Source organism: Nyctereutes procyonoides, unplaced genomic scaffold (genome assembly GCF_905146905.1).
Source record: "Nyctereutes procyonoides isolate TBG_1078 unplaced genomic scaffold, NYPRO_anot_genome, whole genome shotgun sequence".
NCBI lineage: Eukaryota > Metazoa > Chordata > Mammalia > Carnivora > Canidae > Nyctereutes > Nyctereutes procyonoides.
This window is the reverse complement of record NW_026575044.1, coordinates 14128386-14153285: the sequence shown is the minus strand read 5'-3', so window position 1 is coordinate 14153285 and position 24900 is coordinate 14128386. Positions and strand designations below refer to the sequence as shown.

Below are 24900 nucleotides of genomic sequence, written 5' to 3'. Positions count from 1 at the left end.
AAAGAGTTTCAGAGAAAGGAAGCCCTGCACAAGGTTTGGCTGCTGCAGATGGCAAACCAGGGCTTTGACCTCAGGGCCGGAGCCTCTGGAGTCCTGGCTCTCACCAGCCTTCACAGCAGCAGCTCCCTGTTCCTGCACCACGTCTGGTTTCCCACCAGGGGACTGCCTCTTGGAACAAACTGTCTGGTACCAGCTCCAGTCCAGACCCAGCTGCTTTTGGCCTCGATCAAGGTCAGACTCCTTCAGGATACCATGTGTGCCCACACTTCTAGTCATGAGGGGAGGTGACAAGGAAGGTCACTTTCTCTTCTTTCCCCATCACAGCCAGGTTTCCCCACAGCAAGAACTGTGGTTACCTGGGAGCCACCAGTGAGATTCAATTTCAGCCACATGGTTGCCTGGCTCTGCCTGGCTGGGCTTAAGACCCGGGTGGAGCTGATCCCAGCCCTGGTGGGGGCAGGCTGGCTGCATGGACCCATGCTGAGACTGTTGGGGGGGGGGTGTCTCTTTCAGTTGGGTTGCAAGGTCTGAGGGGAGCAAAGGGAGGTCCTAGGGCTGCCAGGTGCTGCTTAGATCTGCCCCAAGGCCTGATCCCTCTGGCCTCCATCAGAGGACTTGGTGCTGAAATAGTGCCTGGTCCATAGTGGGCATTCAGTTAGTATTAATTTAATGAAATGAATAAACAGAGGTCTCTCCTTCCCCAGACTCTGCCAGGCACCTTGTTCTGTCCTCTTTAGGCTCACCTCCCTGCCTGGGTCATTTCTTTTACTAAAAGACCCTACCACCCACCACCCCCAGGACTTCCTGTCCTGTCTCTACAGTACATGGGTGTCCAAGGATTGGCCAGAGGTCTACCCTAGGTCCTTGAGGATTTAGGGAGGAGTTTATTGTGAGCTTCTGAAAAGCGCTTTGGAAGCCAGTCCACAGCATTTGAAGTAGAATCCAGACAGTGGTAAGACTGGGACAGTTAGGGCATCAGCAGAGGGCAGTCCAGAGTCCCATACAGGACGGAGGGACTTGGGTGCCGTCTAAATGGAAGGACAGGGACCGGTCCTGAGGTTGATTTGCACTGCAGGCACCCCGCATGACTTGGGATATTTTCAGGGTGCTTCTAGAGATTATGGGGATCAAATTCCCCAACAAGCTATCCTTGGTGCCACCACAGGTATCCAGGGAGAGAATTCAAGCATCTAGCTGTCCTGCCCACAGTCAGTGCCAGGGGCTCTGCTTCAAGTCCCAGGAGGGACAGGGGGAGTGAGAAGAGGGAGGGGCAGAGAGAGCCTGGGAAAGCAGAGGGAAGGGGAGGCCGTGGAGCTGAAGAGGGGGGTGTCATTGGTATTCTGAGGAGTCCCCCAGTGCTAGGCAGCACTCAAGGCCCACCCCCTGGCACCAGTCTGCACATTCATCAGCAACAGCCCTGGCCAGTGGGCCCTCTGGGCTCCCAGCAACGCCTGTGTTTTGCACATTGGTTTTTGTGACCAGTGTGTCCATTCACAGTGCCGCTCCTCCCCCACACGGCATCCAGAGAGTCCCTGACTTGCTTTTCTTAACCCCTGAATCCGCTGTCTAACCTCCATCTGTCCAGCTGCAAAGTCAGCTCCTCCTCTGTGCAGGGAGCAGGAGCACGACCAGAGACAAAACCCAATCAGGGCTTCCAACAGGGACGTGGTTGTGGTCCTTTGCTCCTCATCCTGCCTCCAAAAAAGAGCTTCCCTCCCCCACTCTCATGCTTCTGGCATCCTGTCCCTATTGTCCAATTCCCCGGCCCTCCTCCTCACCCCTGGCCCCACGGGAAGTCCCTCTGGCTGTCTAACTTCCATCCGTCCAGTTGCAGCAGCATCCTCCAGCTCCGCGAGCGCTCGCTCCCGCCCTTCCAGCCCTCCCCCCTACTCCAAGTCCCCGGCTTCTCTCCAGAACCATGTCCTACTTCGCACGTCCTTGCTCTCTCTGCTGCCTCTAGGAACCGACGCAGAGGAGGCAGCGGTAGCGTGACCTTCCCGAGCCCCCTGCGTCCCTGGACAGGGGGCGGGGGCGGCCCCGGGGAGGGGCGGGGCAGGGACGGGCGGGGGAGTGGAGAAAGGGGGTTTTGTGCGACGCCCGGCGGCCCGGCGCCCTCTTCCGAACATCCTGCGGGCCCGGCCCTCCCTGCGCCCGCGCAGTCCTCCCCGCAGTCGGCCGCAGCCGCAGGACGGAGCGTGGACCCAGAGGAGAGCCCGGAGGAGAGCCCGGAGGAGAGCCTGGAGGAGGCTGCAAACTTGGCCGTGCAGCACCCTCGCAGCCCCGGCCGCCTGCAGGTAGGTGAGCACGAGCGCAGCCGGACCACCGGGACCCGAGAGGCAGGGAGCCGGGGACGCCGCCGGCCGCCCGTGGTCCGCGCCCCCCCGCCCTGGCCCCGCAGCTCTGGCCTCCCGGGGCTCGGGCGCAGGCCACCTGCTGACCCTGACAGCCCCCAGGCGCCCCTCCGCTGCGTGCGGCCCCTCCCGCGCCCCCGAGTCCACGGATGATAGGAACGCCCCCGTCCCTGCGGCCTCCTTGCTGCGCCCTCAGGCGCCAGCCCCGGCTCAGGCTTCCGACCTTGTGCGGGGCAGGCGGGCGGCGGGAGGTGCAGGAAGCAGCCCCTCATTGGAGGCCCCTCCGCGGAGCCCCCGGACAGCCGACAGCGGAGCGGGTGGTCGGGGAGCGGACTGGTGCTGGAGTCCCAACTCTGCCACTTACTTGCTGTGTGACCTTGGGCAAGTTAGTTGACCTCCCTGAACCTCGGGTTCCTCTTCAGAGTGATGCATAGACCATATTTTTCTCAAAGTTAAGGTTATCCATGCGAAGCCTGGATAAGAGGCCTGACTCAGGTGGATGGTCAGTCACCAGTAGCCAGAACTCCAGTTACTCTCCTGCTTTCCTCTCTAGCACTGCCAGGGGGCTGGAGACCCCCACCCCCAGGTCCTTTCCCCTCACCCTCCTATGGGAATAGCTCTGCCCACATGCTTCCAACAGGACCAAGAGATTTGCCATCAGTTTTGTTAGCACCGTTAATATCTGCATGACTTCTATTCCGGATAAGAGCAGTAAGATAAAGGGACAATGTTACCCATGGACCACCCACCCCCACTCACCCTGGCCCCACAGCATTACCAGCACCTGTGTTTTAATGGCTAACTTGGCATCATCCACCTTTCAGATTCTGAACTAGGAGGAGCTGCAGTAGCTCAGCTGTGATGTCGCTAATAGTATTACTAGTTGTGCGTCCAATAAATAGGACTATTTATGCAATGTCTTTAGCTGGTCCCACAAGCTCTGCTAACGCCTGGCTGCTGTGGTGTAAGGTCAGGTTGTTGCTTGCACAGCCACTAAGGGGACCATAAGAGCTTCCCTCCTGCTGACCCTGCTAGCTACAGGAGCCTGGTTCCTACAGGGCAGACCCTGCACAGCCAGCAGGGAAGGGGGGGCATTTAGCATGAAGATGGCAGGTATTGGATGTGTGTACGCATATGCATGGACACACACACACACACACACCACACACACACACACACACACCTGGTCCTCATCTTAATCCTCTGTGGATTGGGTCTACGAAGCCTGTGAGGAAGATGGGCCCCGTGATCAGACAGGAATAACATATCGAGAGAGAAGTTTCCTGAACAGCTTGGGAAGCTCAAGGCAAGGGCAGAAATCCTGGAGCTGGAGCAGGAAAGGATGAGCTGGAGAGAGGGATGGTGTGGATCAGGGAAGGGACAGGAAGCCTGTCGATGCCGAAACTCTCCAGGTTAGGGACGGAGAGGGTATCCTGCTCTGGAGGACAGCAGAGGGGTGAAGGCCAAGGTCTGTTTTCCCCTTCCCCACCCCAGGTCTGACACTGGTGGCAGAGGAGGGGATGCAGTAGTGTTCTCAGGACACTTGGCTGTACCAGGATGGGGCTGAGGCCCAAGCAATGGGGTGGGGGCAATGCAAATGTCTCTGATCATGAGAACCATGTAATCCAGGTGCCCTCTTGGCCCCTCTGGTTAGTGACTCCCATTCCTGGAAGTGGGATGGCTCCCATATTTCAGGGTACCAGGACTTCATCAGCCTCAGACTTTCTTCCTTCATTCCCTCACCTTCAAAACAGAGGTAAAAGGCCAGGCCAGGGTGCTGGTCCCAGAGTGGCTCCAAATATATGGGTTTCTGGGCCGTCTGTCAGAGAGCTGGGACCCCGGTCTATGAGCAGCTCCAGCTCCAGCCTGAAGAGAGGGGAGGGAGGGCGCCAGAAAGGGACCTGGCCCAGGACCTGGCACAGCTCAGATGCAAGGCAAACAGTCTGCCCAGTACCCAGCTGGCACTGGCTTCTTAAACCAAATGGTCCCTCCTTCTACCCCAGAAGGCAGTCCTCCCAAGTGCCCCTATACCCAGAGCTGGTCTTAGCACCCTCTGATCTGGCCCCAACAAGAGACACCCTGGACATCTGGCTCCTGTCACTCCTTCTCCAAGTCTAACCCTGAGGAAATGAAGCCCAGCCATAGTGGGAGGGATGGAGGTGTTGTAGGTGGGGAGGCATTCCAAGGAGGATCTCAGATCCCTGGGAGGATTTGGGAGAAGAGAGAAGTTTCCCAGCAGTTCAGGCTCAGAAAGGGGAACACATGCATGAAGGCAGAGCCTAAGAGAGCAAAGAAGATGGAAGTTGAACCATGGGCCTGGAGTGGGAATGAGCCTCTAGGAAGTCCTGCCTCTAGTCTAACCTGTATCCCTCCTGTTGCACCATTGGCCTATGCCATGGCAGACCTGGGTCTCTGTGCTTTTCTACTAGCCCTTACAGATGTTGTTGGACACTAGCTCTGAAGCCTTCCCTCCCGCAGGCACATTGGCCTGGTACCTGACTTGGCTTTGCTGGGAACAAGGGTCAGCCCTATCCTTCTCTGGGTCCCATTTCTCAGTGTCACCCCCCAACACCCCCATCCCTCCATTATGAAAGTGTAAGTGCTTTGAGATCTTCAGAGGACTATTCTGGGTTCTCAGGGTGTCTGAGAGCCAAGGGCAAGAGGGAGATGACCCCTTCCATTTAGTCTCCCCCTCCCTTAGCCCACCCCCAGCGTAGGGCTGTGGTGGGGGAAGGGAGAGGCTGGATGGAGGCCAGACTGGCAGAGACAGGGGCTTTGTTCCAGCTGGTTTCTGAGCCAGGAGATCCGGTGGGAAAGCCCGTGCCAGGCAGAAAGGAAGGCTGGGAAGAAGAAGTGAGAAGGAAGCCAAAGGGGGGGTGTAGAGGATGCTAAGGGTAAAGAGAAGAGTTTCCTTATAAGTGCTGGTGGGGTAGGGGGAGGTCAAGGAGGGGTATAGCTAGAGAGAAGCTGTGCATCACCCAGGTTCAGTCTAGGAGGCCCTCCTAGAAGAGGCTGTGTGGGTATGGTACTCAGGGAGGAAGGGGCGGAAAGGAAAAGTTGGCAGAGTCCTGGGGCTCTGGGTTCAAGGAAGGAGTCTGGCACTGTGAAGACCAGAGGGAATGAAGTATGATAGCACCCACCACTCATGCTATAAGCATTTATTGAGCTCCTACGGTGTGCCTGGTTCTGTGCATCTGTGCAGCGCTTATAGGATAAAAGGCACTCTAGAACCCGGAGCCTCATCACCACCCAGGTGCTGTCCTACAAGTCAGGAAACAAAGGCCTACAGAGGTTAATGAATTAGCCTTAAGTCACACAGGAAGTTGACTAGAACCCAGGTCTTGGTTCCAAGGAAGAGTCCTCTGGTGGAGAGACAGAATCAAAGACAAGGGAGTTAACGGTGAGGTTGGGACAGTAGGTTTCTTGGGCCACCATATGTGTGAGTCTACATGGATGTGGTCAGGAGCCGGGGGAAGTCCATCCTAAAGTCTAACCCCAGCTTTCCTCCTCAAGTCCCTCCACCAGCCCGAGCATGGCCTCCCTGTTCCTGCCCCTGCTGGCAGCCCTGGCCCTGGCCCGGGGCCCTGTGGCCTTAGCTGATGCCCTGGAAGGGGACAGCTCAGGTAAGGAACCACACTCAGCATCACTGTCTCTGTCTCCTGCATCTCCTCTATGGAAGAGGGTGGCCTTGGAGGACCCAAGGAGAGATAGGACAGAGGGCACTGTGGGGGATGATCTAGTCTAGGATGCTTGGAAATAAGGGATAAACTGCTGGCTCTGGGTAGGGCAGGCAAAATTGGTGGTAGGACTGCCAACCCCTAGGGCATGGGACCAATGAAGGGGGCTGGAAGACAGAACAGGGATAGAGTGGGGAGAAATCCTGAAGGTGAGTCTGAGGGAAACTGAGGGGAAACTTTAAGGCCAGGGCTGGGGCCAGCTTAGATCTGGAGTGGGCCCCAGGGGGTCCTGGGATGGTACCTACCAGGCCACTGTCCACAGGAACAGACTGGAAGATTTGGGTACAGATCTGGAGAGGGAGTGGGATGGGCCTGGGGTCCTAGAGGCAGGCATGTGGGGCCCTGGGGGCAGTGGTGGCTGGGATCCTGGGGCGGGCTTGGAGACCGGGTGGGACCCTGTGGACCAGGTGCCAAGTTCTAGCCACCGGCCTGCCCGCCCACCCACAGAAGACCGGGCCTTCCACGTGCGCATCGCAGGTGACGCACCACTGCAGGGCGTGCTGGGCGGCGCCCTCACCATCCCTTGCCACGTTCACTACCTACGGCCACTGCCGGGCCACCGGGCCGTGCTGGGCTCCCCGCGGGTCAAGTGGACCTTCCTGTCTGGGGGCCGTGAGGCCGAAGTACTGGTGGCTCGGGGGCTGCGCGTCAAGGTGAGCGAGGCCTACCGTTTCCGTGTGGCACTGCCTGCCTACCCGGCATCACTCACCGACGTGTCCCTGGTGCTGAGTGAGCTTCGGCCCAATGACTCTGGCATCTACCGCTGCGAGGTCCAGCATGGCATAGATGACAGCAGCGATGCCGTGGAGGTCAAGGTCAAAGGTGAGGGGCAGGACCCAGGCAGGTTCCCCAGGGTGGGAGGCCACAGTGTGAGGGGGGAGCAAATGCTCTGGAAGGCACCCAGTGAGCTAGAAAAGGAGTGGGTAGAGACAGACCTTTGTTACCTCCTTTCTCTCTTGGGGTGGACAGACTCCTGCGCACAGCCTGGGGCAGGCCCCTCAGCGGTAGAGAGAGCACAATGTGAACTTTACCCTCGTGTACAGGGGAGTGCCAAGGAGGGTGAGAGGAGGTCAGGGTGGGGTGATCATGCCTCAGGGCTCCTCTCTGCCCCTCAGGGGTCGTCTTTCTCTACCGGGAAGGCTCTGCCCGCTATGCTTTCTCTTTCGCTGGGGCCCAGAAGGCCTGTGCCCGCATTGGAGCCCGCATTGCCACCCCGGAGCAGCTCTATGCCGCCTACCTCGGGGGCTATGAACAGTGTGATGCTGGCTGGCTATCTGACCAGACCGTGAGGTGAGCAGGGTTGGGACGGGGGATCCTGTGGACCAGGAGCTTCTAGTTGTGTCTGGAAGTGGCAGTGGGCCCTGGTTCTGCCAGGGGCTCCTGGCTGCCTCAGGCCAACCATCTAGGACCCCCTGCCCCTGGGGGTGTCTCTGCAGAAGAAAACAATTGGCTGCATGGAATGGCAGTGTGCGGTTCAGGAGGGGCATCCCTGGATAGCTCCCTGATGGAGGCATCTGTACTCACTCCCAGGTATCCCATCCAGACACCACGAGAGGCCTGTTACGGAGACATGGATGGTTTCCCTGGGGTCCGGAACTATGGAGTGGTGGACCCAGATGACCTCTATGATGTCTACTGCTATGCTGAAGACCTAAATGGTGATTGGGGGTGAGGGGTTCTCAGCGCCCCTTCTCCGGTGCTGTCCAGAGGTCCTCCTGGGGCCTCTGCTGGACCTCATGTGTTCAAGCAGGCATCCAAGGGGGCATCCAAAGGAACAACCCGTGTCCCACCTTCCAGATACTGTCATGGAAGCAGGTTCATGGCCAAAGCCTCCGACAAGTGGTGGGAGACCGACTTTGAGTTTGACTCTGCTGCCACCTGCTGTGCATCTCTCTACTTCGTAGCATCTCTGGGCTGTACTGTGCTTCTTTGCAGTCTGAGAAAGTTGAGCCAGGCCCCTCTGAGTAATAACATCTATCCTGAGGTTTTACCTGAGCTTTGACCCTGAAATAGGGTAGTTGACTCCATCACAGATGCAGAGACCAAGGCCCAGAGAAGCCAGCCTAGGGTCTCTACGGGAGCCCAGGGTGGATGGGGCTCCCGACTTCCTGGTCACCCGGCCTCCTCTTCCTCTCTACCAGGAGAGCTGTTCCTGGGTGCCCCCCCAGACAAGCTGACGTTGGAGGAGGCACGGGCGTACTGCCGGGAACGGGGTGCAGAGATTGCCACCACGGGCCAGCTCTATGCAGCCTGGGACGGGGGCCTGGACCGCTGCAGCCCGGGCTGGCTGGCCGATGGCAGTGTGCGCTATCCCATTGTCACACCCAGCCAGCGCTGCGGTGGGGGCCTGCCTGGTGTCAAGACACTCTTCCTCTTCCCCAACCAGACCGGCTTTCCCAACAAGCACAGCCGCTTCAACGTGTACTGCTTCCGAGGTGAGCCGGCCTTCCTGCAGAGGCCGAGACCACCCTCCTTTAGTCAGAGACAGACTTGAGCTCTGAAGTTTCCCCCCTCCCCCCAGCTCAGCTTGGCACCTAGGGTTCTTACTCTGGTTCTGCCCTCTGTTTTGTGCTGTGTAGCCTCAGGGAGCACCTGCATCTCTGCATCCCCTCCCCTACCTTCTCTCCAATCCATGACTCACCTCTCCCATGTCACTCCATATTGGGTGATCGAAGAGGTTTCCATTGCTGGTCTGCTCATGAGTAGAGCAGGGATGATAGACATTCTCAGAATGCAATGAATGATCTGCTCCAGTTAACATAATGCCCTCAAGAGCCCTGGGGGGGGGGTGTTCAGAACCTTCAGCTTGAGGGTGTCAGATTTTTAACCACCAAGTATTGATGGACAGACACAATTCCCCCCACAGGGAGCAGGTCCTCAAGGACACTGGGTGTAGAGATGGTTTATCTGACCACATCTTCTATTGGGGGCTTATAGGAATGCAGTGCCTGGGACCCCCAGAGACACAGGGCCCAGACCTAGGGGGACTGACAGGGAGGCAGTGTCAGGGGGTGTCTGGGTCCTCACCTCAATCGTGAGTCTGCAGTACTGGTACAAGGGTTGAGGCAGAAATGAAAGGAGACTACACAGCCTCGACCTTCGGGGAGCTCCTGGTCTGAAGGGGAAAGACACTGCTTTTGCCATGGGAGCCCCCAATCCAAAAAACAATAAGCTTGAAGAGACTGAGAGAAAAGCATTACTTCTTTTGGGGCAGATCTCCAAACATCCTTAGCCCAGGGCGAGGGAGTGGTGGGGAAGTGAACCCCCTAGGAAGGAAGATCCATCTGGAAAAGCCAGTGCAAGAGGGTTGATGATGACGATCATAATTGTAGTGAATATGTCTTATGCGTTGCTTATGATTTTGTGCTGAGCACTGTTCCAGGGAGACATGGAAGGAGGAGCTGAATGGAGGGGGAGGGAGGATGACTGGTTGGGAACAGGGACAGGCAGGCAAGGGCACAAGTTTGCTAGTCTGGCAGGAGCAAGGCTCACCCGAGCAGGTGAGGGGGCAGGATGTTCTGTGCTGTCATGTCTGGCTGAGCACAGACAGCCCTCAGGGCTTTCCTTAGCCCAATTTCACTGTCGCTTCATTGGTTTTCTGATCTTGGTTCTCCTCTTCAAAGACAAGGTAATCCATCCTAAAGCTCCAGTTGTTTGGAGGGAGCAGCTCCTGGAAGGATGGAGCAGCCCCTTCCTTTGCTCTCCGGCCCCAGTGCTGACACCCTCAGCTTGTGGCTGCTGAATGTCCTTCCTGCACTCCACCCTCCAGCCCTCCTGGGTAATGGGCCACCTGTCCATCCTTCTTGTCTCTATCCCCTTACTCAAGGGACTGTCTCTCTCCTGAGCCTTTCCTGACCACTCCATCTAAAGTAGTACTTCCCACCATTCTATCTCCTTACTCTGCCCAATTGTTCTTTATATAGTAACATAATATATGTTTACTGGTTTATTATCTATAGTTAGGCTCTAAACTCCCTTAGGACAGGAGGCTTGCTGTTTTTCCTCCACGGTGTCCTCAGTGCCCAGAAGAATGCTTGGCATGACACATAGTGGGCCTGTGATTAATGCTTGAGGGACACATGATGAACTCCCACAGAGCTCCCTGGGTCCTGTGAGTCCTCCACAGGGAAGATGAGTGAGAATTGAGAGAGTCTCATGGTCTTTGAGTCTAGTCCAGAGACTGTGGGTCTCTCCCATGGCTGTGGCTGGAGGGCAGCGCCACCTGCCTAACCTCCCATTGGCACTTCCCTCCTGACACAGACTCTGCCCAGCCCTCCGCCATGCCTGAGGCCTCTGACCCAGCGTCTGACCCAGCCTCTGATGGGCTGGAGGCCATTGTCACAGTGACAGAGACCCTGGAGGAGCTGCGGCTGGCTCAGGAAGCTGTGGAGAGCGAGTCCCGGGGAGCCATCTACTCCATCCCCATCGTGGAGGACGGAGGTGGTAGAAGCTCCACTCCAGAAGACCCCGCAGAGGCCCCCAAGACCCTCCTCGGTAACTGGAGCCCCTGTCAAGAGGAGTTGGGGGTGAAGGTGTCCAGGGTGATGCTGGGCTTATGGCTGGCATGACTCGTCCTCTCCCTTCTCAGCATCTTGGTGATGCAGGGCATCTCTCCAGGACTTTCCCAACCCTTGCCTTTGCAGCACATTCCACTCCCAACTCTCTGGGTCTTGGAAGGAGGGTGCTCCCTCCTTTGTGTCCTCCTCCCCCTTACCTACCCAAAATAGACTTGAGAATTTTAAGCCTACAAGAGTGAGTGAGATACACGACTGTGTTTTTTTCCTGGGCTAATGACAGCTCACAGAGCTTTCACCAGGTAGCCTCAAAATTGCTGTTCAAGTTGGAGGTCTTCCGGTGGGGAGCAAAGACAGCCTGTCCCAGGGGCAGGCTCCCCGACCTCACCCTCCACAGCCCCTTCCTCCCTCCTCTTCAGTCTCCCGGTTGGGGCTGGTGCTGTCCCTGGTGCTGAACCATCTGTGCTTTGTCTAGAATTCGAAACGCAATCCATTGTGCCTCCCCTGGGGTCCTCCGAAGAGGAAGACAAGGCTTTGGAGGAAGAAGAGAAATATACGGATGAAGAAGAGAAAGAAGAGGAGGAGGTGGAAGATGAGGCCCTATGGGCCTGGTCCAGCGAGCCCAGCAGCCCAGACCCACAGACCCCTCTGCCCACTGAGCCAGCCTTAGAGGAATTACTCTTCCCTGCCTCTCCACCAGCAGCGAGTGCAGTCCTACAGCCTAGGCCATCACCACCTTCCGACGGAGAGCCAGAGGCTCCCAGGCCTCCAAGGGTCCTTGGGCCACCCACTGAGACTCTATCCACTCCCAGGAATGGGCAGCTGGCATCCCCACCACCTTCAGCTACGGCTGGGGAGAGAGAGGTGGGGGAGGAGGCTGGTGGTCCTGAGCTGACTGGGGTCCCTCGAGGAGAGAGTGAGGAGACAGGGAGCTCTGAGGATAGCCCCGCCCTGCTTCCAGCCACACGGGCCCCTGAGAGTGCCAGGGAATCGGAGGCCCCCTCTGAAGAGAATTCTGGAAGAACTGTCCCAGCAGGGACCTCAGTGCAGGTTCAGCCAGTGCTGCCCACTGACAGCGCCAGCCAAGGTGGAGTGGCCGTGGCCCCCTCATCAGGTAACTTTGCCCAAGGCTCGACTTCCCTCTTTCTCCTCCTTCCCTTTCTCCCCCTGAAGCTCTGGGTCACATGATCTCTGGTCGTTTACCCTCATTGCCCCAGCCTCTCCTGTCCTTTGCCTTCATTCTCCTACACACCTTTACCTGGGTGTCCAGTCTTGGATGCTGCACTTGTGACTTCCATCCCAGCTCTCTGATTTCTCACTTCATGACCCCCAACTCCATGGCCCCACCCTTGACTCCAGCCCCACCACTAACCACCTGGGACATTTTCCTGCTCTTGGCTCTCCACCTGTGACTCAGCGGCCCCACAGGCCACCCCCTATCCTCATGCACCTTAGGTGTCCTGGGTTCCTATTGTATTCTCCAAGCCCCAGGCCTCCGCTCTTGCTGCCCCCTCCCCCTCCTGTGTGCCATCCCCCTCAGCCCTCCCACTGATATCAGGGAAGCCTGGGATTCTGTCCCTGCCCCTTAGCCTCTGGGGTCCAGGAGAGCCCTTATCCCCACAGAGCCTTAAGCGACTACTTCTGTGAAGTATTTTTTCGACTGTTTCATGGAAAACAAGCCTTGGAAATAAATCTCTATTAAACCACTTTATAACCAAAACTCTGGCCCCCTCTGTCTCCACCCCCAGCTGCCTGCCCTTTTCATTCCTTGGATTTGTGTCGTGGGCAGCTCTCTGATGCTTCCCTTTGGCCCTGCCTCTCCCTCTCCTCTCTCCCATCTCTCTGAGCCTCTCTGCCTCTTCATCCTCAGCCAGTGCCCTTTCCTGTCCTCCATCTAACAGTGCTCACTGGTCCTCAGCCTCCCCTCTCAGGCTGTCCTCTGTCTTCCTCCTCACTGCCAAGAGCCCAAATCTGACCATCAGAGAAGTCATTGTCCATCAGCCCAGGGACTGCTGGGAGTTGTAGTCCCGCACCCCTGATGGGGAGAAACCTCAGCCAGAGAGAAAGTGCGCATTTGTATTCATTTCTGATCCATCTCAATGGCTCCCATCTAGAGCCATACATACAGACTAGTGACGGAGAAAGTCTATCTGAGCATAGAAGCCCATGCCTGGCATCCAGGTGCCCCAGCCTCCCCCACCACAACTCAGCAGGGGGATGGGATCTAAGTTTCATCCCACTGCCCAAAGCCACCCCCTCCTCCACTGACCCCTGCACTAACAACCATCTCACCCCTAGGAAGAATGGTCTCACCCTCTCTGAACCTAAAGGATCTCAAAGTCCCTAATGCTACAGAAGACACAAAGCGGGCAGCGAGGATGGAGAGGAAATATAGAGGGGGACCAGTGGAGAGTTAGGTTCTGGGGTCTCAGAGAAGCCCTGCCTACTCAGGGAAGGTTGAGCTTCCCCGTGGAGAGCCCTGGAGAAGGCTGGGGTCCTGCCAGCCCCAGGACCACCGTTGCTAGATGGTCCAGGGTGGGGTAGGGGCCCATGAATCACAGCAGGCTTGCCCATTCCAACCACTGGCTCTCTGCCCCACTGGCCTTGGAGTTCAGTGCCCTGTGGGTTGGGAGGGGGTTTGGTGGGAAGAGAAGCATCAAGGGAAGTCTCTGCAGTACCTTAGTTACCCCACCTGGAGGCTGAGGGATGTCCTCTGGTCTGCTACTGCACCAGGAGGGAAGAACTTTCTGGTTGTAGAAGTCATTGGCCTCCAGAGGGGGAAGAAGGAAGAGCAGAAAGTCTCAGGAGGAGTGCTTTCACTTCCAGTCTGTTGTCCTGGCTCAGGTGCTGCCACCCACAGCCCAAGGAGGGACCTAGTGGCCTGGGTGCAGGACCAAGTTTGGAAGTCTCTGCCCCCCAAGGAAGTGTGAGGAATGGAATGGGCTTCCTACCTCTTCCTACCCTCCGTGGGGCCTGGTGCTTAGTGGGTTACATAAAACACCTCCCCTCCCCCTTTGCCCAGGGAGCTAGTGCTACCAGCTTGGAAGAAACTGTTGGCAGGAGGGGAGATGATGGGTGTGTGTGTGTGCTGGAACAGCTGATTCATTTCACCCAAAACAGCTAGGTCATCCCAGCAAAAATCTTGGAATCACCTCCAGCTTCTCCTCCCCCTACCTCTGCTCTCATCCCCACCAGGCAGAGGGAAGCACAGTGGGCCTTGCCTTTGGTTGCCAGGGTATGGCAGGGTGTGAAGAGCCCTGCTCAGGAATGTTTCCCCTCCCAAACTGAGAGCCTGGCCCTGCACTGTCAGTCTGTGGGGCCATCCTCCTCTTCATGGACCAGAAGGAGTGAAAGCTGCCTATCCAGCACCCAGGCCTGGTCTAAGGGCAGCCACCTGGGAGGATGGGATCCTGGGATCCAGAGGGAGCAAGTCCAGAGGAGAAGGCAGGTGACCCAGCCAGAGGACAGATGGCAGGCCTTCAGTGTAGTGTGTTAGTCTAAGAAGACTTTCCGGGGAGAGAGGGCCAGAAAAAGGAAAAGAGATGGATTGGAGGGGATTCTAGGCTGGGGAATGTGCAGAAAGCCCAAAGTGGAGGGGAGTCTGGGGAGGAGAGAGAGTCTGGAAGATAAGGGGAGGCAGGAGGCTGCGTGATGTTGAGAGTGCATGGAGCCAGCAGGGCAGTGGGAGCCTTCAGCTTCATTCCTGGGGGTGGGGGGTTGATGATTAGGGTATGGAGTTAGGCAAATACATTGATTGCTCACTATCAGCTTCTGAGGTTGACTCTATCTGGTAGAGGGCAGGAGGAATAGCTAGCCCCCTCCCCCCCCATCAGGTCCCAGAGCAGTAAAGGTCAGGCCACACCTGTGTTGCTGTGGTGATGGTCCTCTTCTCAGGTAGCACTCAGGCCACCTAAACTGTACAGAACTGTGCAGAAACCTGGTACAAACACAAGGGGGTGGGGACTGACCTCCAGGCTCAGAGAGGTAAAGTGACCTGCCCAGTGTCACTCAGCAGAGCCAGGAACCAGATAAGTCCAGGTCTCATGATTGACAGCTCAGTATCTTTCCCTTTCATGGGGTTGGGTCCTGAGGGCCTTCCTGGCCACTTTCCCCAGCCCATTCCATACCGTCCACACTGGTGGGCAGGGCAATGGCCAGTACAGAGTTGAGTCAATGCTGAAGTGAGAGGTTATGGGGGTGGTGGTCCGTGTGGGAGAAAACCCCAGAACTTAGGGCTGGGCTGACTTTCAAGGTACTGTGATAGCTCCCAAGACAAGGAGATTGGGGCTGTGGGCTCTCTGAACCCTCTCTGGGGGGCTCAGGATGCAGAGCTGTGCTCCCCTGCTCCCCCCACCTCACTTCTCTCCCCCCTCAGGTGACTGTGTCCCCAGCCCCTGCCACAATGGTGGGACATGCTTGGAGGAGGAGGAGGGGGTCCGCTGCCTGTGTTTGCCTGGCTATGGGGGGGACCTGTGTGATGTTGGTGAGTGTGTTGAGGAGCAGGGCTGGGGTGGGGGTAGACCTGAAGCCTGGACCCTGCCACCATGTACTACCTCTGGAGCGAGGAGGGAGGGCACTGGTTTGGGCCTTGTCATTAACAAATCTCCATTTTAGTCAAATCATGTAACCTCTCTGAGCCCTACCCTGGATTTCCTCATCTGTTAAGTGGAACCACACAAGCCTTTCTCAAGTGGTCCCCGTGCAAGGAGTGCACAGCATACCCCTTGTGTCTGGCAGGCAGTCCATACCTGCTAGTTCTCTCCTAGCAAGAGAGGAGGGCACAGCCCTTCCCTAGGATGGAGGATTGTGGAGACCCGGGCGAGGACTCTAGCCCTCACCCTCGCTGGTCCCTGGTACTCAGAGGAGGAAGCCATTAAGGATTCCTCCCACCAGGGCTCCAGGCGCTCCTCCTCGCCCCCCCATCCTCTGCTGGCTCTCTGGCATCTGCTGGGGCAGCAGGAGGAGCCCAGTCCCTTCTGAGGGACCTGGCCCCTCCGGCCCCAGTGACCCACCCCTCTGTGCCCCAGGCCTCCACTTCTGCAGCCCTGGCTGGGACGCCTTCCAGGGGGCTTGCTACAAGCACTTCTCTACCCGGAGGAGCTGGGAGGAGGCAGAGACCCAGTGCCGGATGTACGGCTCGCACCTGGCCAGCATCAGCACGCCGGAGGAACAGGACTTCATCAACAGTGGGCTGGGGATGGGGCTGGAGGGGACCTCATCACCTGCTCTCTCCCACTCACTCATTAACCAGTCATTAATCACGAGTGAGTGTGTGAATTAATTAACTCCCTAATTCATTAATCCGGGAGCTCATTACTTGGTTTGCTTCATTCATTCATTCATTCATTCATTCATTCCCATCTCCGTCTCCCTCCTTCCGTTGCACGCCACGCGAGGGGCGTGGGGCTCCGGCAGCATCGGCCGGGGGCTGTGGCAGGAACGACACCTGCACCAGCCAGACGCCACCCGCGGCCCCTCCCCGCCTCGCAGCCTCTGCCACCGCCATCTACTTCCCCGACTCTGTCCTCGGTTTCCCTTTCCCGGCCCCGCTGGCATATCTCTCCTCCCCACCTCTTCCTTCCGTCCGCGGGCAGAGGTCGGGCAGAGGTCGGACCGACGGATAGCGAAGCAGGGAAGCGCGGGTCGGGTCTGGCGGGACCGACCCCCTCCCCCCGCCGTAGGCCGCCGGCAGCGGGGAGCGGCGCCACCTGCTGGCAGCAGGGCTCACTGCACACACCCGCGTCCGCCGGCGCTTCCTCCCCAGGTCGGTACCGCGAGTACCAGTGGATCGGGCTTAACGACCGGACAATCGAAGGCGACTTCTTGTGGTCAGATGGCGTCCCCCTGGTGAGAGGCTCCGGCTGCCCCTCGAGCTGGCCAGGTCGCTTCTCCCAAGCACTTCTGCCCTCCGCCCCCAGTGACCCATCACTTGCCCTCTTTTTCTGGCGGGTTCTCTGTCCCTCTTCTCCTGGGCAGGCCTCCCTTTCTTGCGTTCCTCTCTCTTCTCATTATCCCTCCCCATAAAGCCTGTGCCTGTCCTTGGGCCCCTACTCCTCATCATCCCCCTTGCTGGCTGTCTCCTAGCACTCCTCCCACCCTCCTTCTTAGGCCCTCCAGGTCCATCCTTCCCCCTCACTACACCCTCCACCCGACCCCCCAGCTCTATGAGAACTGGAACCCTGGGCAGCCTGACAGCTACTTCTTGTCTGGAGAGAACTGCGTGGTCATGGTGTGGCACGATCAGGGACAGTGGAGTGATGTACCCTGCAACTACCACCTGTCCTACACCTGCAAGATGGGGCTGGGTGAGGCCAGGCAAGGGGGAGGAGGGGAGCGCCAGGGGACCCAAGCCACATGTGTGTAAAAGGAGGGGGAAAAGCTACGGAGGAGTCAGAAATGTGTCCCAGGCCACTGGCAAGGAGGAAATAACAAATGAGGTGCACCCACTAGGAACCTCTGCTCTTTTTTGCATCACATTGTGGCCCTCCCCCTCCTCCTCTTCCTGATTCTGGGAACTGTCACCCACAGAGCCAGGCTCCCAGTTCTTTTTTTTTTTTTAAGATTTTATTTATTTATTCATGAGACACACACACACACAGAAAGAGAGAGAGAGAGAGAGAGAGAGAGAGAGAGAGAGAGAGAGAGGCAGAGACACAGGTAGAGGGAGAAGCAGGCTCCATGCAGGGATCCCGACTCAGGACTCGATCCCGGGTCTCCAGGATCAGGCCCTGGGCTGAAGGTGGTGCTAAACCGCTGAACCACCCGGGCTGCCCTAGGCTCCCAGTTCTTGACTGTGTCTCCCCTGCAGTGTCCTGTGGGCCTCCACCAGAGCTGCCCCTGGCTCGAGTGTTTGGTCGCCCACGGCTGCGTTATGAAGTAGACACGGTGCTTCGCTACCGGTGCCGGGAGGGGCTGATGCAGCGCAACCTGCCACTAATCCGCTGCCAGGAGAATGGTCACTGGGAGCCACCCCAGATCTCCTGTGTGCCCCGCAGGCCTGTGAGTGCCAGGAAGATGCAGGTGGGGAGCTATCCAACAGTAGCCCTGGGCTCTAGCCCAGCTCTGCCAGCCCCTGGCTGTGTGACCTTGCAGTAATCGCTGCCCCCCTCTGGAGCAACAGGAAGGAGGTGGTGGTGAGCTGGATACTCTGGGGTCCCTTTCAGCGCTGATGTCCAAGAGCATTGGCCACACCCTGGACTCTTACGTGCTGAGCCAGGGCTAGTGTTTGGATGAGATCAGGGGTCAGGAGGAGTAACACCAGAGGACAGGCTCTGAGAAGAGACACAGGGAGGAGCCCAGGACAGAGGGTGAATATGTACATCTTTCCCAGGCTCGGGCTCTGCACCCAATGAAGGCCTCAGGAGAACAACAGGGGAGGCTACTGGGACGCTGGCAGGCACCATGGATGCCTCCTTCCAGGCCCTCTCTTGGTCCTCAAGGAGCAAGGCCTTGAACAACTGCTGCCCCCAGCACTGCCCTCTCTCCCACCCTCTTCCCATCACAGGAAGTGACCACGTGAGGGGTGGAGCTGGAGTCCAGGTGGCTGTGCCTGGGGGGGTCTGCAGGCAGTGCCTGGGCAGCTCCACCCTAGACTAGACCCTCTGGCCCCTACCCTGGGCATCAGAACCCCTTCGGCAGTGGGGGGGAGCTCAAGGGAGTCCCAAAGTGCCTCAACTTCCCCTCTCCTTGCCAGCCAGCCTGTCCCCTCCTGTCCACTCCATCCCTCTGGGAACACCTGGCCCCCTTACACTCAGATTTCCCAGGAAATGGGTCTGCAGGATGGAGAACCAGTAAAACCAGCCTGAAATAAAGCTGCATTTGAGCAACTGCAATCAAGCAAGTTTGATGCTTCTGTGGGAGAGGAAGAGAGGAGAACGGGCTTGGGCTGGGCCGCCTGGGATAAACAGATCCTATGCAGTGATGAGCTTCTGCAGGTCAGAGAAGTCCCCAAGATGTCAGCAGAGAGAATGATGTCGGCACCTCATAGCTGCCCAGGACGGATTTATGGGGTGGAGGAGCTCACTGGGACAGGGGGCCAGTGTCAGGGTGTCTGGAAAGGGCTGGAGTGCCAGGGTGCCCAGTTGAGCAGACCTGGACAGTCTGGGGACAGAGGGCCCACAGAGCAAGGCTGGGAGGCCGGTGCCTTGGTGGTTCCGTTCTGAAGTTCCCAGGGAGGTGTTTCTCGAGGCTGAGGGTTAGGGTGAAGGGAATGCAGGTCTGGGGGCCAGACTGCCGCAAAGGAAGCAGGGACGCGGAGCGCAGCCAGACAAGGGCCCTGAAGTCTCCCCCGGCCTTGCTGGCGGGCTGGACTCCGGGAAGGACCTCGGCGGGTCTCCGGACTGTGACCGGCAGAGGGCGCTGCGGACGCGGGGACGGCGGCCCGAGAGTGCGCTGTGCGCGTGCGCTAGTGGGGCCGGGCCGAGGAGCCGCGGGGCCCCGGAAGGCCGCCAGGGGGCGCCGCGACCTCTGGCTCCGAGCCGCCGGGGCGGGGAAGGGGGAGGGGGCCGCGGGGCGGAGGGCGACTTCCGGCCAGGCTGCGCTGGCCCTGGGGCCGTGAGTCAGCGGAGGTTGGGACGGTGAGGTCACTCTCAGAACTGGGGAGAGGATGGCGCGCCGGGAGTGCGCGTGTACCGCCTCGCAGGGCGCGGGGTTGTGCCTTCGTGGTGGGGCCCTGCCCACTCGCAGTCACGCTCGCGCGCGCACCGCCGCTGGCCGCTGCCCATAACCAGTGTCCCCGACGTGGGCGATTCTGAGTCCTCTTCCTGCGAGTCCGCAGAACCTGATACACTCAGAGACAGGGGACAGACCAGCGGAGCAGGAGGGCTGGGAGCCGGGGAGGGCAGGCCCGGCAGGTGCCTGTGGGAGCCGCGGGGGGCCTCACCCCATCCCACCCGCAGCACCGCGCTGCTCCGCTCCTCGGCCTCTCCACCCTGGATGGAGACCCCAAACTCACTGTCTCCAGGACTCCAGCGTGACCTCCCAGCCCCCCTACCACCACGCTCCTCTCCTCCCCAGGCTCACCTGCCCTACCTCTTGCCCTCCCCACACAGCCCAGCCTCCCATGGCTAGGGACGGGGCTGTTTCTTCAGGAGCCACAGGAAGGAAAACCGTCCTGGGGCCAGAGTACGCCCTGGACCTCCCCCCCCTTTGTTCTGTACTACCCTTTGGATTGCCTAGTCAGTGCATTGTTAGGGATGGCAGGCGCTTGGCTGGAATTGTGCATCAAGACCAAGGTGGGCTTTTGAAAGTAGGGCCTGAAGAGAAGGCTGAGGAGGGGCTGTGTCTGTCCCTGGGCTCCTAAGAGAGGTTCTCTGAGAAACAGGTCCTCACAGAGATGGAGCTGACACAGCAGGTTGGATCCTCTAGAGGCTCCTGGGGTGAGCTGGAAGGGGATTGGGTTGCCCAGCCCTGTCCCCAACACTTCCTCACTGACTCTTCCCCACGGCTGGAGGCAGGGTTCCACTGCTTGAGCCTAGATGAGGACAGTGCCAGAGGTTGACCGGGCCTGGAACTGGAATCCTTTCCCCCTCCCCAACACCTGCTGGCCACTGGAGCAAGGCTGCCGGAAACGGAAGCCTTCTCCTGGCTTTGTGGGGCTTCCTGGAGAAGCGGGAGCTGGTCCAGGGATGACTCAGCACCGTGAACAAAATCCAGCACTGACCTGCATATGTGTGTGTGCATGTGTGTGTGTGTGCACATCAACACATGTGCAATGACTGGAGGGGGGATCCACAGCTCCTGGAGTGCCCGCCCTGTCTCTCTGCGAAGAGCCTGCAGCAGGGTGTCTGCTTGTGCTTCCAGGGCACAGCATGGACCATGTGCCCAGCCCTGCCCAGCCCTGCCCAGCAATGGATGCTGGTTATACTCCAAGCCTCTTTCCCACATGTCTAACGTGGGGTCCTCTCCAGGGGTTTCCTGTCCTTTTGGGGTGAGGTCAGAATGTAGGGATATAAGTTGAGAAGGGAGGCCAGACTCCTGAGGCAGAGGAGCAGAGGGGCCTGAGGGCCCCATGAGTGAAATGGGCCCTCCAGGTGCCCACTGACTACCATGGTCCCCAGCAATCCCCCAGCCTGCTCTGACCCACACCCCACCTCACCATTCTTCGCCCATCTCCAACTCCCACACAGGGCCCTGACCTCACTGGGGCCTTTGTCCCAGCCCCAGGGAACTGTCTCCTGTGCAAGGAGAGAAAGGGCCCCATTGTCCTGGCCTCCCAAAGACTTCCAAAAATGCTCAGCCTGTCAGCAGCACCCCCCCCCCCCGCCCCCTGCCGGCCCGGGGGGTGGGAGGGCTCACCCTGGAGGCTGTGTCTGATCCTCTGATCGCTGCCCCTAGTGAGGACTCAGGTGCCCCCTCTCCCAGCTGGACTGCATTCCTGCCTTCCCCCAAGTACCCAGGTCCTTCCTGGGGTCTCACTTCCACTCTGCTGGCTACAAAGCAGCCTGCTTCCTCCTGGGAAGGATGAAAAGAAAGATTCAGGGGCAGAGCAAGAGGAAGAGCTGGGAAAGGGGGAGGAAAGACAAGAAAGGAGGAGAAGGAGGAAGAATGTGAGGACGCTTGCCCACCAAAGGACTCTGGGCTCTAATTAATCGTCTGAGTGGGAGGATCTGCGGCCTCTGTGTTTATTCCCTGCTGGTTTTCCCTGAGTCTTTGGCTGGCTTGTTAGCAGAGGAAGGCCTGTTGACTGCTTGGGGCTGGGGCATTGGAGGGGAACAGCCCACAGCCCACTGACCTGTGTTCTGTGTACCCCAAGAGGCGTCTAGGGACTCTTAGTAGCATGGGTAGGGGACGTCACTCTGTGCATCAAATTTCCTATCAGGGTGAGCTGAAGTTCTCCATGACATGTGAGGTGGATAGAAAAGGAAGGAGCCCAGGAGAGATCATGGGATTTGGGAGTTGGGAGAAGAGCAGGTAGCAGACAGTGGAGGGGAGAAAACAGGGAGACAGGGAGGGTGGGTGGGCTTGGGAGTGGGGGGCCCCAGAGGGGCCAGAGCCTATACGGCACCTCCCTAGCCCTGAGGCCCCCAGCCACCCTTCCCAGGACTGTGAGGCCCTGGCTTGTCAGCAGCTGAGCGCACAGCTGCCAAGAGGTTGTTTCTCAATGGTGGGCCCCTGGCATCTGCCTCAGATTATTTCTGGAGCCACAGCTGAGTCATGGGGGTGGTCAGGGTGGAGAAGACAGGAGGGGGCCAGAGGGTCCCCGGGGCCTGGGCCTCTGGGGTCTGGGCTCAGTCCCTGATGTCAGGATGCAGAGGGGCCGTCCAGCCTGGGGTCCTTCAAATAATGGCGCCTGGGGAAGGTGCAGGGGAGCAGAAGACCGACCCACTGCTCCTGGAATGTTGGAGAAATGACAAATGTGCTCTGGGTGTGGGGGTGCTGGGTGGAAGAGGGCATCGGGAAAAGGCCCCCTGCATGGGCAGACAAGGAAAAGTGGATGTGAGGGAGGAAGCAGAGCTCCATGTTTCCCTCTGCTTCCACAGCAGACTTGGGGGCCCTTGCCCTAGGCCATTCTGTGCCTCTTTCACTCATTCCCTTCCCAGTGCTGTCACTTGAGACTCTCTCTCTAAGGCTCCTTTCTTCACCCGTGAGAGCTGCGTGCACAAGAAGTGTCTCTGCCCAGCTCCCAGGGAGCCCTGTCCTGCTGGAGAACCCATCCTGGTCAGAGCCTTGAAGCAGGATGCAGGGGGCCCAGGAGGACACAGCAGCCTGTCCCCCAACCCAGAGTCCTCTTGGGTTTCCTGGGCTCCTGTGGGCTTGGTCTCTGTCCCTCCCCTCACTGTGGGCCGCCCAGAGGGCACATTCCAGCTGAAATTAAACCACATTCCTCCTTCTCTGCCTGCCAAGGATGGCATTGCAGACAGCAGCTGGGGCGCCACAGGGTCAAGTGGCAGCAGCTGGTCCCCAAGGAGGGGCCGAGAGGGGGGCACTGCGGGGAGCTGAGGGGCCTGGACCTTTGGAAGCAGTGGATGAACTTCAGTGTTCTTTATTTATTTTTTTTTTTTTAAGATTTTATTTATTCATGGGAGACAGAGAGAGGCAGAGACATAGGCAGAAGGAGAAGTAGACTCTCTGCAGGGAGCCCGATGTGGGCCTCGATCCCTGGCCTGGGATCACGCCCTGAGCCAAAGGCAGATGCTCAACCACTGAGCCACCCAGGCGTCCCCAGTGTTTGCTCTTAAGAGGCTGGGAGAGGGGCAGCCTGCGGCAGCGGGAGATATGAGGTTAGACCACAGGGAGTCACGGCCACAGGGAGTCACGGCCATGGGGAGCCACGGCCGAGGGCCCTGGGCATGCACACAGGCTGGAAGGCCACGGCTCCTTTAAGAGGCCCCACTCTGAGCTCCCTTGGCCCGAGCCCAAAGCCCAGGCTTTTGATTCCCTCTGAGACCCAGCAGCTGGGTGATGGGTGGTGGGTGGCCGGTGCTGGAGGGACAGGGATGCTGGGCTGGCTGGCTGGAGAGCTCAGCCCCTGACCTCACCCTCTGGCGCCTCAGCCTGCATAGCCTTATAAGGAAGTGCCCCAAACAAACCGAGGAAGCCATCTGGGGGGGGGGCACCCTGCCCCCACCCTGTTCAGAGGCTATATTTACCCACGAAGGCCCCGGAATAACCTCCCACTTGTCCTCCTTGGGAGGTGGTGCTGGAGGGGTGGGTGCTGCCCCCTTGTTCCCTTCTCGGGACTCCACCCTCTGAAGGGCTTCCTGTTGTCTGACCTCATCACACTTCCTTCCTTCCTTCATTCGTTCCTTCCTTCATTCATTCCATACCTGTTTGCTGAGCACCCTGCCACCCCCCCAGGCCCTGTGCGCCAACAACGTCTAAGCCTTCCTGCAACTTTCTGAGAGGACAGGGTCCCCGGACTAGCCTCTGCAGGTAGCTACCTGGGGGCTCCATCCTGGGCTCTCTCTGCGTGACCCCCAGGCTGCCCACCCTCGGGCTCTTGTTTCCACCCTGGCCCTCTCTCTTGAACTCCAGGGCAGCCCCTGAGCTGATTCTCCAGCTCAGAAGATGGCACCACCATCTCCCAGCTGTCCCAGCCAGGAACCTGAGAGCCTCCACTGCCACATACCCCTCTGTCTCCCACAGCGGCGCCACCAAGAGCTGAGGTCCTGCCTCCCTTACTTCTGTCCTCTACATGCCTACTGCCACCAGCGCCCCTGCCCGGACCACTGCAGTAGCCTTCCTGAAGTACTCCTTGCACACTCCACCTCTCCTTGCCCAACCCCCAGAAGGTTTTATTGAAAATGCAAACCTGGTCATGCCACCCATGCCTTCGAGCCCATTAGAGGCTCCTCATTCCCCCCGGAAAATGTACACACCTCCTGGCTGCTTGGCAAGGCATCAGCCCAGGACTCAGACCCTCCGTCATCTCACTGTGAACCTTCTTCCCCCTCATCTTCCACCTCTGGCCACACCCACCTTCCTTCTGCTCCTCAAGCCAGGGTCTCTGGTCTTGCCCCAGGATTTTGCACATGCTGTTCTCTCTAGCTAGGATGCTTTCCCTCCCCCTCCTCCCATTCTTCCCCTCCTCATACTCCCCCCACCCAAGTCAGGCGGGGTCCCCTGCTCTATATGCTCCCACAACCTCCTACAGCTGTTTTCAAGTGTGATTTATGCTCAGAAGCTCTTATTCAATCCGAAGGGAGCAAGGAACCCTGGATTCCCAGTGTGTGCACAGTGCATGGCACATAGCAGATGCTCAGCAAGTTATTTGTTGAAAAGCAATACTCTTGTTTTTTTTTTTAAGATCTTATTTATTTATTGATGAGATACAGAGAGAGAGACGCAGAGACACAGGCAGAGGGAGAAGCAGGCTCCATGCAGGGAGCCGACGTGGGACTCGATCCTGGGTCTCCAGGAGCACGCCCTGGACTGAAGGCGGCGCTAAACCCCTGAGCCAACCGGGCTGCCCAGAAGTCCTGATTTCTAACTCACATCCTCCCTGCCCCCCACCCGCCCCATAGGAGACCAGGGATCCTGGCATCAGGGGGGCAGGATGGGTACCCGGAGACAGGGAAGGAGTGCTTGGCATGGCCTCTGTCCTTGGCCCCTGGCCCAGGCGGCTGCCCCCAAGGGGGGCAGATATTGCACAGGGCTCCTCTGTCCTGTGCAGAGGGGCAGGGAGTGGTCCCTACTCGCCTGGATGCCAGAGTGCTGGCTCCCAGGCCCAGCGGGATCAGACAAGGCCTTGTCAGCGGTGGGTACAGGAGGGAGAGCGGAGGCTGGGGCTGCCAGAAGGGTGGGGACAGCCAAGATCCTACACTCAAGGGCAGGGCTGTGTGTGACATGAGAGTCTGG

The 24900-nt window shown here is 58.7% G+C and overlaps 1 protein-coding gene across 2 annotated transcripts; it reads left to right on the top strand.

The window, feature by feature from the left end:
• Positions 1–2123: 2123 nt before the first annotated feature.
• BCAN (brevican) lies at positions 2124–18434 on the top strand. 2 transcript variants are annotated; one of them, XM_055324134.1, is made up of 14 exons: positions 2124–2294; positions 5865–5974; positions 6536–6910; positions 7204–7378; positions 7619–7746; positions 8230–8523; positions 10349–10582; positions 11078–11716; positions 14978–15085; positions 15630–15788; positions 16367–16449; positions 16763–16907; positions 17411–17601; positions 17933–18434. In XM_055324134.1, the coding sequence occupies exons 2-14, from the start codon at positions 5884–5886 to the stop codon at positions 18053–18055; spliced, it is 2745 nt and encodes a 914-aa protein (XP_055180109.1). In that variant the 5' UTR covers positions 2124–2294; positions 5865–5883; the 3' UTR covers positions 18056–18434. The 2 variants fall into 2 exon arrangements, with proteins under 2 accessions (XP_055180109.1, XP_055180110.1); XM_055324135.1 differs by having other exon boundaries at positions 2124–2298.
• The last annotated feature ends 6466 nt before the right edge of the window (positions 18435–24900 follow it).

Excerpts from the sequence above, each read along its gene's own strand:
- BCAN (XM_055324134.1), top strand. The coding sequence starts at position 5,884 with ATGGCCTCCCTGTTCCTGCCCCTGCTGGCAGCCCTGGCCCTGGCCCGG. Across the intron at positions 11,717-14,977 it reads GGCCGTGGCCCCCTCATCAG|GTGACTGTGTCCCCAGCCCC; the intron begins GTAACTTTGCCC and ends CTCCCCCCTCAG. Across the intron at positions 16,908-17,410 it reads CACCTGCAAGATGGGGCTGG|TGTCCTGTGGGCCTCCACCA; the intron begins GTGAGGCCAGGC and ends TCTCCCCTGCAG.